This window comes from Pristis pectinata, chromosome 2 (genome assembly GCF_009764475.1).
Source record: "Pristis pectinata isolate sPriPec2 chromosome 2, sPriPec2.1.pri, whole genome shotgun sequence".
NCBI classification, from domain to species: domain Eukaryota; kingdom Metazoa; phylum Chordata; class Chondrichthyes; order Rhinopristiformes; family Pristidae; genus Pristis; species Pristis pectinata.
The window spans coordinates 130,235,412-130,249,677 of NC_067406.1; the positions used below are offsets into that span (position 1 = coordinate 130,235,412).

General features: G+C 36.8%; 1 protein-coding gene across 6 annotated transcripts in view; it reads right to left on the bottom strand.

Annotated features, from left to right (window-relative positions):
* The window catches only part of hook3 (hook microtubule-tethering protein 3), a 66,816-nt gene continuing 52,550 nt past the window's right edge, over positions 1 to 14,266 (bottom strand). For 2 of the 6 annotated variants that reach the window (XM_052036075.1, XM_052036108.1), the window contains 6 exons: positions 11,617 to 11,699; positions 11,223 to 11,323; positions 10,491 to 10,595; positions 6,565 to 6,636; positions 5,725 to 5,861; positions 1 to 1,225 (listed from right to left, as the gene is read on the bottom strand). In XM_052036075.1, the coding sequence (XP_051892035.1) occupies positions 1,210 to 1,225; positions 5,725 to 5,861; positions 6,565 to 6,636; positions 10,491 to 10,595; positions 11,223 to 11,323; positions 11,617 to 11,699 (514 nt within the window). In that variant the 3' untranslated portion in view covers positions 1 to 1,209. Of the gene's footprint in view, positions 5,862 to 6,564; positions 6,637 to 10,490; positions 10,596 to 11,222; positions 11,324 to 11,616; positions 11,700 to 14,266 lie in introns of all 6 variants that reach the window. The other 4 variants (XM_052036083.1, XM_052036091.1, XM_052036099.1 and 1 more) reach the window with 4 other exon arrangements.

Consider the following 14,266-nt stretch of genomic DNA (forward strand, 5'->3'; position numbering starts at 1 on the left):
TTAACACTTGAACTCTGGACAGATTTTTTATTTACAATATATGTAACTGTACATTTCTTTGCAACATATGAAGCATTCAAAGATACTTTGGAAAGACTCAATGTATCTTACAGTTCACTTTGTGAACATTTCCTGAAGATGTAATTCAGTTTTGTTGGTTTATTGTATATACATATTTTATAAGCAGCTTGTAGATTGCCAGCTAGACAATGGGGTCAAAGCAGAGAACATTGTGACAACTCATACATAATGAACCTTGTAATGATACAAATATTTTTGGACACAGAAATACAGGTTTTCCTGAAGTAAAGTTTATGTCCTGAAATACTGCAAGTCAAAATACAAAAGGTAAATAAATACAATAACACTATATTGTGCAAAGCCTTAAATTTTGCACTATGTGGCTTTTCTTTCCACTTGCAGAATCAAGTAGTCAAAGCAGAAAATAATTGGGAAAGTAAATAGGAACATGTACTAAAAGAGAAACAAAAGGCAAATAATAAAGCATTAGGACTAATGATATTTGTATACAAACTGAGGTGCTTGATGTTCTGAAAATTTGTTAGAAATCTAAATAAGCCTCATTATGGAGAGCCCAATATTTGACAACTCAATAACAGTTTTGCAAATAGCACAAAGTGGTACCAGAGGTACATCTATTATAGAAAAACATATTTTTGGAGCTTTAATGAGCAATATCATTCTGAGTTTGTAAAATCATGGTTCTGCTTTGAACAACTAGTGCATTCATCAAGCAATCCCAGATCTGCTGGAGAAAATATTGTTCTAGTTTGCCCAACCGAACAGCACCCTACTAATGGATTAATTTAAAACATTCATTTTTTTTATGCCAATCATCTTTATAGCAGCTTAGATTGCCAATACAGTACAAAATAATGGACATGGTGCCCACTTGAACTTGTATAAAGCTCTTCCAAACTTAACTCAGTTAATGGCAGAGACAAAAGACCACCATGCATCGACCTTTGTTAGTCTGACAGCAGATTCCAAAGAAGGGCAGTGTGCTAAGCCACAATGCCTCCCAGTTCCTTCTAGTAATATGTCCAAATTTACAAAATGGAGGACTGGGGCTAATACATCCATAGTATAGGTAGGTTAGAAAACAAACAGCAGCAAGTTAATAAATTATGCATCCGAACTCAAAAGTCATGCAAATGAATAGTCAGTGCAGGAAAGCCATGCTGGAGATCATGCAATCACGTCACTGGAAATGAAGAACAAAAATGCATTAATAAAGCAAACTAAATAATTTAGAAATACAATCTTTAAAAAAATGGCAACATGTCAACTGGAAGGTTTAACTAACCAATTTCGCTAGGCACTGGTATACTGGTATAAGGTATTGCTATAAAACTTCTCAATAATTAACAATGTTTACAATAATTAACAATGTTTACAATAATTAAGTTATTGTGAATGCACACCATCCAGCTCATCATGCTTGTTATCATATTCTTTGGTATTAATATGCTGGCTAAATAGTCATGGCTAGTAGCTTAAAAATTAGGATCAAATAATGAGAGGATTATTATTGACATATTTATCTGTGTAAGTAGTATCAATAACTAATAGAAGATAAATTTGTTTGAATTATGCACCCATTGAAGAGCACAAATGGCATTTTCATAATGTAAATATTAATATTATTGCAAATTATGTTAATATTTTCTGCTAACAAAGCCACCATGAAGCAAATGTTGAAGCTCCATTTATAGAAACTAAGTAATATTGTAATTTATAATTAGAAAGTATATTTGTAAAATCAAAATGATTAACACAAAGCTTAAAATATCTGAACATCCTTTAATTGCTGGGAGAAATAAAGCAGTAAATCTTCCTACACATTTACCTCAAAACAGAGTTCCAATTCTCACTTGCTCACTTAAAACAAACTACAAAAGTATTTCTTTGACTCAGTTTTTTTGAGGATGAAATTATTTTCAAGAAACCTACAGTTTATTAATGTATGTTTAAAAAATGCATGTGTATAAATTTGTCACTTATTATGAAATTAAACTATAGTTGTGTAAAAATTTAAGTTTCATCTTAGAACATCTCTAAATCATTGTATTATTGTCATAGCTTCTTTTCCTACAAATTAATGGCAATGTGAAGCTGTAGTCAGATTGCTTTATATCGTGTACATAGTTAATTCTGAATACAATTGAATGTGATATTATGAGCCATAAAAATTACTTATGTGAGCTCCCATTTACATTTTGAAAGTTCTAATTCTGCATATCCTGGATTGTTTAAAAGTATCACAGTAGAATATTATTTGTAAATGAAGCCATTATATGCATTTTCATTTTTAAAGAGCTAAGACCAGAATCCCGATAAGCATCATGATTAATAGATGTTTTTGTTTAACGTTCAAAGGCTATTTGAATCTCTCAGACTGAGTATATGATTAAGATTCTCCAGAGTGGACTTGAAGATAAACTGTATGCCAATAAGTTCATTAGAAACTGTCTGATGAACCATTTTGAAGATTCTACAAGTTTTAAAACTTTATTTATACAGCACGGTAATGGCCCCTTCCGGCTCAGCAAGCCCACGCCACCCAACTACACCCAGCCTACTAACCCATACGTCTTTGGAATGTGGGAGGAAACCCACTCAGTCACAGGGAGAACATACAAACTCCTTACAGACAATCACTGGCACTGTAATAGCATTACGCTAACCGCTACACTACCATGCCACCCAGTAGTCAAAATAAATTAGTTGAAGTATTTTGACAAAGACTTATATATCATTTTTGAGACGACCTAATATGGAGTGGAGTCCTTGCTGATCCTGTGCTTTCCAAAATCATAAGAATCCAGGATAGAACAAGGGACTAGGAAGAAACTGGCTAAAAAGGAAACGGGTGTATTGAAAGAGGTGTGATACTACAAACACCTGTAAATCCATGCACATGAAAGATCTGAATACCAAATGTAAGCATAACAAATTTGGTGGTGACACGAATAAGGAGCATAGTGATGGAAACAAAGCTCAAAATTTGCAAATGAACTTGGTAAAAATGTAGTGTATTAGTATTAAATGACTGCAAAAAGTTTTGAAAAAGTATCGAAGAGTAATAATGCATGTCACTTCAATCCACAGGCAATGTGATGAAACACTTTAAATAACACAAGGTTATTCTGGAAGTTATGAAGGTTTACAACACACTGGTGAGACAACAATTTACACCATGGTAAAGCAAGTACAAATCACCAGTGATACTGAAAATTTGAAGTCTTGCTCAAATGAACAATTATTGACTGATAAATCAACTCTATTTCTCCCTACAGATGCGCCTTGACTTGCTGAGGTCCTCCAAAATCTTCTGTCTTTATATTTAAATTATATTAAGAATCAGCAACCTAACACAAAAATAGATGTGCTTATGTTGGAAAGGTCAAGAGAAATAATCCAATCACAAACAAAAATTAGAAGAAATTCAGTTTTATGATCTGAAAACAAAATGAGTGGAAAAGGTGCAGATGGAGGAGATAGAGAAGTCACAGAGTATTTAAAATAGCAAGTAATACCAAAAGGTTATTGCACATTACCACTTAAAGAGAACATAATGTATAGTAAATAGAAGGAGTAGGCAATGTGTTCCTTCAAGCTTCTCTGAAATAATTCTTTTGCCCAGGATCAAAGTGGAGATATTTCAAGTGCAAGGTGAACATGCTCCAAAGAGTTGTTCATAGAAATAAGCAGATGAATAGAAATGAGAGAAAGATGATATTAAATAGGACCAGTGAGAAGTTCACTTCAAGAGTGATCATGTTTAAAAGGCATGGTAGGAAAGCCAAAAATGTTAGCTTGTTTCAATCAGAGCTGCAATGGGTGCTGTAATGGGTATGTTGCTGCTCTAGAGAGCAGAGTTGATGGGCCCAGTGATCTTTTCTCATGATAGAAAAGAAAGAAGAAAATGCAAAAGAAAATGTTATTCAAGGACTGATTAAAATGAGAGAGAACATGTTTTAAACTGTTTAGACTTTTCCGGGAATTAACTACAAATTGTTTGACAAAGTAACCTTTCAAATTTGGAATTGGGCAGTTATGAGTGATCTCAAAAAGCACTTCTTTGCACTCAGGGTAGTGGAAATCTGGAAACTCCTCGAAAACATTGTTTGGGGTCAGTCAGTTGAAAGTGTCAGAACAGTGATTGAAAGATTCTATCCAAGGGTCAGAGAGGTCATACAACAAAGGCAACTAAATGGAGATGAACTGACTAAATAGCAGAACAGTCTTAAGGATCTGAATGGTTTATTCCAAAGTGCTGCAATGGTCTCATGATTTCTGACAGTCTGAGAATGTTATCACATCTAAAGGAAAGACAATATGCTGCTGCACAGCACAATAATCCAAGTTCAGATTTTAATTCCAAGGTGGTCATTTTCACAGCTTATCATGGTAGTTGAGCCAGGTTTCAATTATTTTCAACAAATTAGCTTACAGTGATTGAATGATCTATGGCTGATTAATGTTACAATGATCTTCCAATAGATGCATCATAAATGTTAATCCTTCAGTAGGAGCATGGATCAGCTATTTGGAGCAATTTTGCCCTTCCATCCTTCCCAGCCCACGACACTTGTCATAGGTTCAAAATTAAAAACGGAATAAAAATCACTGATTTTAAATTAAAAATATCAAGAACTACAACCTTCCCATAAGAATGAGTAAATGGATCATGAGGTACCAGGAAGCAAATAACTGATCATCTATACTTTAACATTATTCATTTAAAAACACAAGAACAATTTAACTAATACTTTAAATCTGTTTAGTCAACATCACTGCAAAAGACATCAATGTTGAGAAGTGGAGCATTTAACGACTAGTCAGCAATATAATGCAAACAAATAAAAATTAACAATTGTTCCTTTTTGCTGCGGGAAGGATATTATTAGACTGGTTGAAACACAAATATTTTCCACCCCAGCTCTTCTTAAATCATACTGATGAGAATGTCAATTTACTGATGAATTGTAAGCATTCTGAGCTGTTAACACAACATCAAAAAGCTAGACCAAGTATGACTAAAGCTTTCATTTAGGGAAGACATGGAGTCCAGAGCTGAAACAGACCACCTGCTAACTAGACGAGTTAGAAGTTAGTTATTGCATTTAATTCTTTAAAAAAATGTATTATTCATCTTAATTCTGCATAATAGGCTTCCCACAACATAAATCTGACAAAGTTGTAAGTATGAGAAAAGGCCATTTGACTAGTCAAGCTAACAACAAGTAGAGGCCACGTATGATTATTTCACAGATCATATATTCCCTGTCTTGACCACACCACTTTTGAGTTCTTTCCTTACAGAACAATGAGGTTAGCAGTCTCTTCATTTTTAGTAAATATTTTAAAATGCAATATGGAAAGAGGATGAAAATTTATACCAACAGGAAGTCAGGATAAAAATGTGGAAATGAAGCCAAACAGAAAAGTATTCTCAATCACCATTGCTGAATAAATTATATCATTGTGGGAATGTGGAACAACCAATTTATTCCATTGATCATTTTATATTACAACTATGGCATAAAATCTCATACATGGGTTAAATAAACAAATTCAGTACAAATATTAGCGCAAAAATTAAAAACTCAAAGTGAACAGAAGTAAGTTTACAAGTAGATGTTCAGTTAAATTATATGCCATACGATTTGTGCTGAAGCCATTGGTTGTACCTTCTACCTTGCTGTAGCTGGCTGAACATGTCCAGGGTATGGTCGCCGTGTGCTTGTGGCCTGTCTCTGTCTAGCTAAGAAGGACTGTCCTGAACCAGTGCTGGCAAGTCTTTCTTCTGCTGCTTTCTTGTGAAGTGCCATACCCTAATAACAGAAACAAAACATAAATTGCAAATGAAAAAGGAAAAAAATGCTGGAAATAGTCAGCAGGTCAGAAAAAGTTAACGTTCAGGGTTGCAAACTGTAGCGGTCAGTGACTGAGCTCAGTCACTGAACAGTCTAAGTTCTGACAAAGAGACTTCCACCTGAAAAGTTAACTCTTTCTCTTTCTGAAGATGCTGGCTGATGTGCTGGTTGTTTCCAGCATTTTCTGTTAAAATTGCTGGCAGGGCTGGACTGGAGCATAATGGTTTGTGCACTTCAGAAAGAACAGAAAAAAAAAAATCATAGTGGGCAATAGGATTTGAATTTTTAAAATTTTCTTTAGATAACCCATAAGATATGTTATTTTAAGATCTTTTAAGGGAATAGTTAAATGTAATTCTTACATGCTTAAGTTTACCACCATCTCTGAAACCATAGATAGAATCTTGAAAGGAGGATAAAAGTGTGAAATGGAATGCCCTGTAAGGCAGGTGTGGTAAAAATTTAAGGGAAAATTAGATGAATATTTGAAGGTGTGAGCAATTTAGCATGAATTAGTTTTCAATGGACACAAAGGCTACAACTTTCTGTTTTTGCACTTTTGTGCACCCACTTTATCTCCCAAGATGGGTTAAAGTCATACAAGATATCTTTCTTTCCCCAATGTCTATTGTCAGCAATTTCTCCATTTTTGTATTCTTACCATATTATACCATGCACTAACAATTAGTTTCTCTTCATGATCTCTCTGAATCTTTGTCTTCTCGTATTCTTTCTAAAAGCAAAATGTTTTGAAAAAAAAAGATTTTAGTCTAGATGCACTAATTTTGTCTAATTCTAAATGACAAAATACTTGATTTGAGCATGGACATGTCATATATAAAGGTAGCTAGAGTGATAGAATTCTGCACAGAACCTGCTAGATCATTGGTTTTATAACTCAACACAAAATTAGGAGTACATTTGATTAAAAGGAATAAAGAAAGATAGAACTTCTTTATTTAGATTTTTCTCAAATTCCCAGGATGGGTAATCAAAAAGTAGATACCGTATGGGGTAATGTTACCAAACACCATGAGGTCAAAATGCTCAGACCGTGTTACCATGGGTCCAATGTCACTGGGCCAGAGAAGGCAGGGTCCATTTCATAATATCACTTTCAATTATGATTCTTCAGCAATTACTGATTTCAAATATGAACTCAGATCCTTCCTGTAATAGGAAACCTGAGTTTCTTGCTGAAAATTTGACTGGAAGTGCTTCCAAATGGCGTCTAACACATGTACTTGTTGGGGATGGTATTAGTTGTCTATAGCAATGCCAACTCCCATTGGAAGATTTCAGAAAGAGAAGATCATAAATCTGATTTATGATACTGGCATGTTGCAGCTCCACTGATGCAGTTAATGTTACAACATACATAACAGATTAAACATTAAGCAGTATGAAGGACTCCCCATCTCTTCTACTTAAAGCAACCATTAAATAATTGTGGGATTCTAACTGATTTCTACTGACTGTTGCCCTGATTCGACTAGCTTTAGATGCTTTAAGACTTTGGTGTTGCTGTTTACAATGAATGGAGTGTCAATAATGAAGGCGGTTAATCACATGTTCCCAGACATGGGTGCTCTATTAACCATTCCTCTCTGAGTGCAGCATAGCAAGGAAAATAATCAGGGCAAAGGCAGAGGAGGTGTAGCTGCTGGAAGAGAGAGGAGGGGAGAAAAGAAAAGCTCTCAACAGGATGCTAAATCCAACAAGGTCCATGGAACATTCCTCTCACATGATCCTCATTGAGGAGCAATGCATTTTTTATAAGTTCATCTGCTCTTGGTTTGCCACATGCTCAAGCCACAATTCCACAACAGCAGAGCCAGGTGAGAGCCTCTGTCAGTGGCTGTTAGGTCATGTTGGGCATGCCATGAACTTCTAGCCGTTGAGCTCCTTCCGAACTTGAACTAGAGATAGATAGAATATGTTACTGCTATTTACACACTAATGCATGATTGAGATTACAGTTCTTTTGTATTACAAGAGAGCAGAATATATATTATGCAGACAGCAGCAGCCAGAGTGAGCACACAGTTCTGGAGAATTGTGAGCAGTTTTGGGTCCCATATCTAAGGATGTGCTGGCATTGGAGAGGCTCCAGAGGAGGTTTATGGTTCAGGGATGAAAGGATTAATGTATGAGGAGTGTTTGATGGCTCTGGGCCTGTACTCACTGGAGTTTAGAAGGATGAGGGGGCATCTCATTGAAACCTACCGAATATTGAAAGGCCTGGATAGAGTGGATGTGGAGAGGTAGTGGGAGAGTCTAGGACCTGAGGGCACAGACCTACAATAAAAGGTTGTCCTTTTAGAACAGAAATGAGGAGAAATTTCTTTAGCCAGACGGTGATGAATCTGTGGAATTCATTGCCACAGACAGCTTTGGAGGCCATGTCTTTGGGTATATTTAAAGCAGAGGTTGATAGGTTCTTGATTAGTAAGGGTGTCAAAGGTTATGGGGAGAAGGCAGGAGAATGGGGTTGAGAGGGAAAAATAAATCAGCTATGATTCAATGGCGGAGCAGACTCGATGGGCTGAATGGCCTAATTCTGCTCCTATGTCTTATGGCCTTTTGTGAGCTAACAACAAACTGAGCTAATGATTCCACAGTCCATGCTGCAACAATCCAATCTGATGGAACAGATCAGTGGTGTTTTCAAAGAACAACACAAGTGCTAAAACTGGTCTGGAAGAACACCCAGCAGAGCAAGTTTCAGGAATTGTGATGGTCCACTGCATACTACAGAGACTTGCCAGGACTATTAGCAAGCCAGGAGAAAGAGGAGAAGGCAGGAATATATAATCACAACATCTGATTGACCAAGATAAAGGTCAGCAAAAATGAAATATGCCAAGCATCAACCCCTGTGCATTCCCTTTTCCTAGTACTCCCTTGCACCATTCTGGCAGAAGGATGATATTCAATGGAGAAGGCTGCAAGTGGCCTTGCAAGAAAAGCTCGAGTATTCTGGACATAAAAGCATGCAATCATTTATCATGAACAATAGCAGTCTGGGTTAGCTGGCTGACAAACTACAGCAAGGTGATGGTGAAGGAATAATTAGAATGACAGAAGATGTTATCCTGAAAAAGAACAGCAGATTGATGGAAAGCAGCTCAGCAATCCTAGTAATCTACTGGGAGAGCAGAACGTTGAGCTGGTATGAAACCCTGAATGCGCTTTTCAAAGAACAAGCAAAACATACGGAGCACAAATTTAAGCTCCAATCATAACATCCTGATTGTTGGATGGCTTCTTCTTGTGCCGCAATTGAAACTGTAGTATCAAGCATCAAGATGCTCAGGCCTGTCCAAGTCTAATGGAATTATGCACCATTTCCATCCTGGAAAGAATGGGCTCTGAGCTCCAAAGGTGCAGTGTTGCTGCTGGACTCCTTCATGCTTCTTGACAATGCCTGCAGGCTTTCTGATAGGGCTGCTAAGTATTTCATTGTGCATAACCATCAAACTTCTGGAAGCTGTCCCTGTAGAAGAACTTGTGTGTGACTATGTCCACTGCAGAGCTGACATCTACATTATCCTTGCCACATGCCCTCAACACAAGCTGCTATTACTCAGCAGATCACACTCCAAAGCTATTCTCTAAATTACATGCAGTGTCTATATCATAGTTGATGAGAAAAAAAATTCAGTTATATGGATAGACTGGATAGGTTGTTGTTGTTCTCTTGGAAACAGGGAAGGTTAAGAGGGAATCTGATAGACATTTCTTTATTTTAAGTATGTTCAAAAAGAGTAGATCAGGAGGAAATGTTCCACTGTCAGAACAGCTAAGAACCAGAGGTCAAAGAATGAAGATAACTGGCAAAAGAACCAAAAGTGCCATGAGGAAAAGCATTTTTATGGAGTGATTGGCTAGATTCTACAAGGGGAAATAATGGAGGAAAATTCAATTATGATTTTCAAAAGAGAAGCAGGAGAATAAACACACAGGTCCAGCTGGATTGTTCTTATATTCAACCTTCTCCTTGCTGTAATATTTCTGATTTTGCGAAATGCTAAATTGAGTAATGGTGAGTGATGTCCTCAGCCTCTTCTCATTCTTTAGCCATGTCAAGTCAGGTCGTAGTTCATGGTTATTCGATAGCACATAGGTTAAAGGGAGGAGTAAATGTAAGAGATATGTGATTACACCATCTGCAGCCTGTAAATCAAAAGAGACAATGGCTTGAGGGTAAAACGGCATGTGAGAAGCAGCGTTAGGTATTAGAATACCATCATCTTCCATGGTCTCCGACCCACCATCAACTATAGATTCCACAATGTATGCTTCAATGATGGCAAGTATTTTATCCTTTAGGTTAAGATGATGAAGCTGTGCCTGTGCCAAGTCAAAAAGCTGTTAGCTAATCAGGTATCACAATCCCCTAAGCACAAACCAATTTGGATCTTCTTGTTCAATAAGCAGGTAGATTGCAGTGTAGTGAATTCAAAACGAATAAATGAATGCAGTAATCTAAATTCTGGAAACAGGTTCAATCAACTCAAAATAATACGTAGATAAGAAAATGGAAATACATTTACTGCTCAGTTAACTTTGGAAAAAGTATCATACCGATAAGGAATGCAACATTCGTTCCTTTTCCTGCAGCTGATTTTTCAGAGACTGAACTTCTGGAGCTGCCCCTTGGTTCTGTTTAGGGTCCAAAGTTCTGATAACCTAAAATAAAGAGAACAATTATGTTCAAATATTTCTTACAGTGGCAAAGAACAGAAAGATCAGTGAAAACTGTAACAAATAGTTCAGGGAAAGGACCTTGTTTCAGTAATAAAGAGGCATCTTACCCAAGATAGGTTAGCACAGCTAACCAAGGTAGCATTAAGTATAGGGTACACTCGTGACTATGCAAACCAATATCGCTATACACCTATTACCAGAACCCTTGCCTAGTCACTTGCCAGTTCCTTCCACTCATCCCATTGACATTGTTAATCCTTTCAGGTGTCATGATTTTCACTCCACATGATACATTGTTCTAGCTCAAAGCCTTTTAGTCCTCCTGTTATTCAATGTCATTTCTATCTGCCAGTGACCAAAGGCTTCAGGTGAGTCAATGATCACATGCTATACTCTGAATTTAAGGTTAAGGAGAAACTAAGTCTGTAGCTTCAATATAACTGAATCTTAGTCATTCACAGCTGAACAACCTTATTTTACTCCCCTGTGCAAAACAAACCATCAAAGAACAACCAAAACATTATTAATAATCCTTTTATATGAATGTATTAATTTTCAGGATTGTATATTGGAATACATCTTCAGGAAAATTTAAAATATTGAACTCACACTCTTTGCTTTTTCTAGGTACTTCTTATATCTGTCCTCCATTTGTTTCATATCTTCATCTTTCTTTCGTAGGGCTTCCTGAAGCTCTTCAATCTTTTGAGCTAAACAAGGCAGGTGTAAAATTGCTCAGCTGAATAAACTGATATTTCTTTAAGTCATTGCAAAATTACAGCAGTTGACAAAAATAAATTACTTGTCAATGCCTAAGGTAAGCAGGAAATCATACCTACAGAGGCAAATTTAAGATTAGTATGGCATATGATAGATGGCTATTGCAACAAAATGCTTGACTATTATAAATCTTGCAAAATGTGTTAAAGATATTGCTTTAATAATGTCAGCATGGTCATTTTTTTTTAAAGGAGTAGATTTATTTACATTTTTTTAAACTTACAGCTGTTATTGTATTTTGGTTCCAAGTCATCAATGTATGCTCGTTTCTTCTGAAGCTCTGTGTGAGCTTCATGTAGCTTCTCCCTGAAATATCCAACATACTAATTCAATACTCAGACATTTCACCACTGAGGTATTGAAAAACTGACTATTTTTGTTTGTATATATCTTGCAATAGACTATGACAAGATTATTACAATTTGTTTAAAAATGGAGCAACTACTAAGGGCTTGTACAACGCCAGAAAAACAGATCTTGCATAGGTGAAAATTTCTTTAATGAAATTAAGCAACCTTATGTATGTGTCCAGGTGTATTACCGACAAGTCATTAATGTGCTTTGGTCATTTTGGTGTGAAACTTTCTTCTTCCTTGACAGTGTCTTTCCAGTGTCCATCTAACCTATATGGCATACAGAACATTGGACAGTACAGCACAGGAACAGGCCCTTCAGTCCACGATGTCTGTGCTGACCATGATGCCAATCTAAACTGCACATCTGCCTGCATGTGGTCTAAATCCCTCCATTCCCTGCCTGCATGTGTCTAAGTGCATTTTAAACATTACTATCGTATCTGTTTCCACCACCTCCCCTGGCAATACGATTAAGGCACCTACCACTCTCTGTGTAAAAAAAACTTGCCTCGTAGATCTTCCTTAAACTTTCCCTCTCTCACCTTAAAGCTATTCCCTCTAGTATATGATATTTCCACACTGGGAAAAAGACTATCTACCCTATCCATGCCTCTCATAATTTTATATACTTCTATCAGGTCGCCCCTTAACCTCTAACGTTTCAGAGAAAATAACCCAAGTTTGTCCAACCTCTCCTGATCACTAATACTCTCTAATCCAGACAACATCCTGGTGAATCTCCTCTGTACCTTCTCCAAAGCCTCCACATCCTTCCTGTACTACAGCAACCAGAACTGCACACAATACTCCAAATGTGGCCTAACCAAAGTTTTATACAGCTGCAATATGACTTCCCAACTTTTATACTCAATGCTCCGACCAATGAAGGCAAGTATGCTAATACTTTCTTTACCACCCTATCTACTTGTGTTGGTACTTTCACAGAGCTATGGACTTGCAACCCAAAATCCCTCTGTATATCAATGCTCCTAATGGTCCTGCCATTTATTGTATTCTTTCCTCTTGCATTTGACCCCCCAAAGTGCAACACCTCACACTTGACAAGAGCAGTGCAAGACTCAAAATGCAACTCCAAAGATTTTCAATCACACTGTTCCAAATAATGTCAGGTACTGTTCATTCACAGAAGAACCAACTTTTACTGACTGGAGGCTCAAACTGAATGACAAATAAATTTTTAAGTGTAAACCTGCATTCAGAGTCAGACTGCTGCATGTCACTCCAAATGCTAAAAGCTTACTCTGCACAATGCTCATATTGAACAATGACCCTTCCCTGCATCCTTTAAACACCCTTGCTGGAGCCAAAACTGCTTTTGAATGCTCACTTGCTTTGATCTAACACCCTTCTGCAGGGATGATACGAGCATGTAAAAGTGCCTCCCAGGCATACCAAGTACCCACAGAGACCAGGTGAGCCTGACTTTCTTGGTTCCACTTCAGACCATATCTGCTGATCAATATTGCTGGTTGCTGAAATCTGCTGCATTAGATTCTACTACTCCACAGGAGCAGGGAGAACAGGCATATGCAGGTGTCTGCACTGCAGGCATTCAGAGACTACTCTCATTTCCTTAGAGACCCCTTCAGCTCAGCTCATCCTTTAACTCCTACCACTCCCGCTCATTTCCCACCCCCCCCCCCCCCATCCCAAAAGGTGGCTGGTGAAAACCTACAGGCCACTCTTCACTTTTAATCCTTTTACCACTATCTCCACTACAAATTCTCATCTCATAGCCCCCACCCATCTGTATCCCCAACATTTAGTTTTCTTTCAAATTCAACTTTTAATTCCATTAAAAAAAACAAAGAAAACCTTGCTATCTGTCTTTCTCTCTCTGCCTCACAGGTTTAAGCAAGCAAAAGTTTAATCATGTCTAACCATTAACAAAATGAATGTGACATTAGTGTAGTTTTAAAATGCATATTTTTTCTGAAAATCAAACTTTTAGTATTATCAGGAAAAAAAATTCTGGATTTAATTCCCTTTTGAAATATGCAGGATACAAAGGTTACAACAGCATATAACCAATAAACATTTTTTCCTCTCATATGCATTGTTTTCCGGTGGGGGGTGGGGGTGGAAATCAAGTCATATAAAGCTTTTGAAATCTGTCACCTAATTTACCTCAAATAATTTTGAAAAGTAACTGGAAAGAAACTGGTGGAAAAATATTTCATCATTATAGCTTACTTAATTTAAAATAGTGCATTATGAGAAATTAGGTGTAATGCAAGTAATCAGATTGCACCACAGTTAAAACACATCAATTCAGTTTCACAGTTCTGGAAGAAAGCATCAAGCCCACCACACTACAGGGAGAAGCTGAAGACTTAAGTAAAACTCTTAAAGTGCACAAACAATCCAATACATTGAATGTAAGCAAATAAGACTTTTTTTTAAAAAGTGCACATCTATTGCTCAATTATATTGTTTCTGCACATTGCTTTCACAAATCTTCTAACAGTCACCCTTTCTATACAATGAAATGAGTCC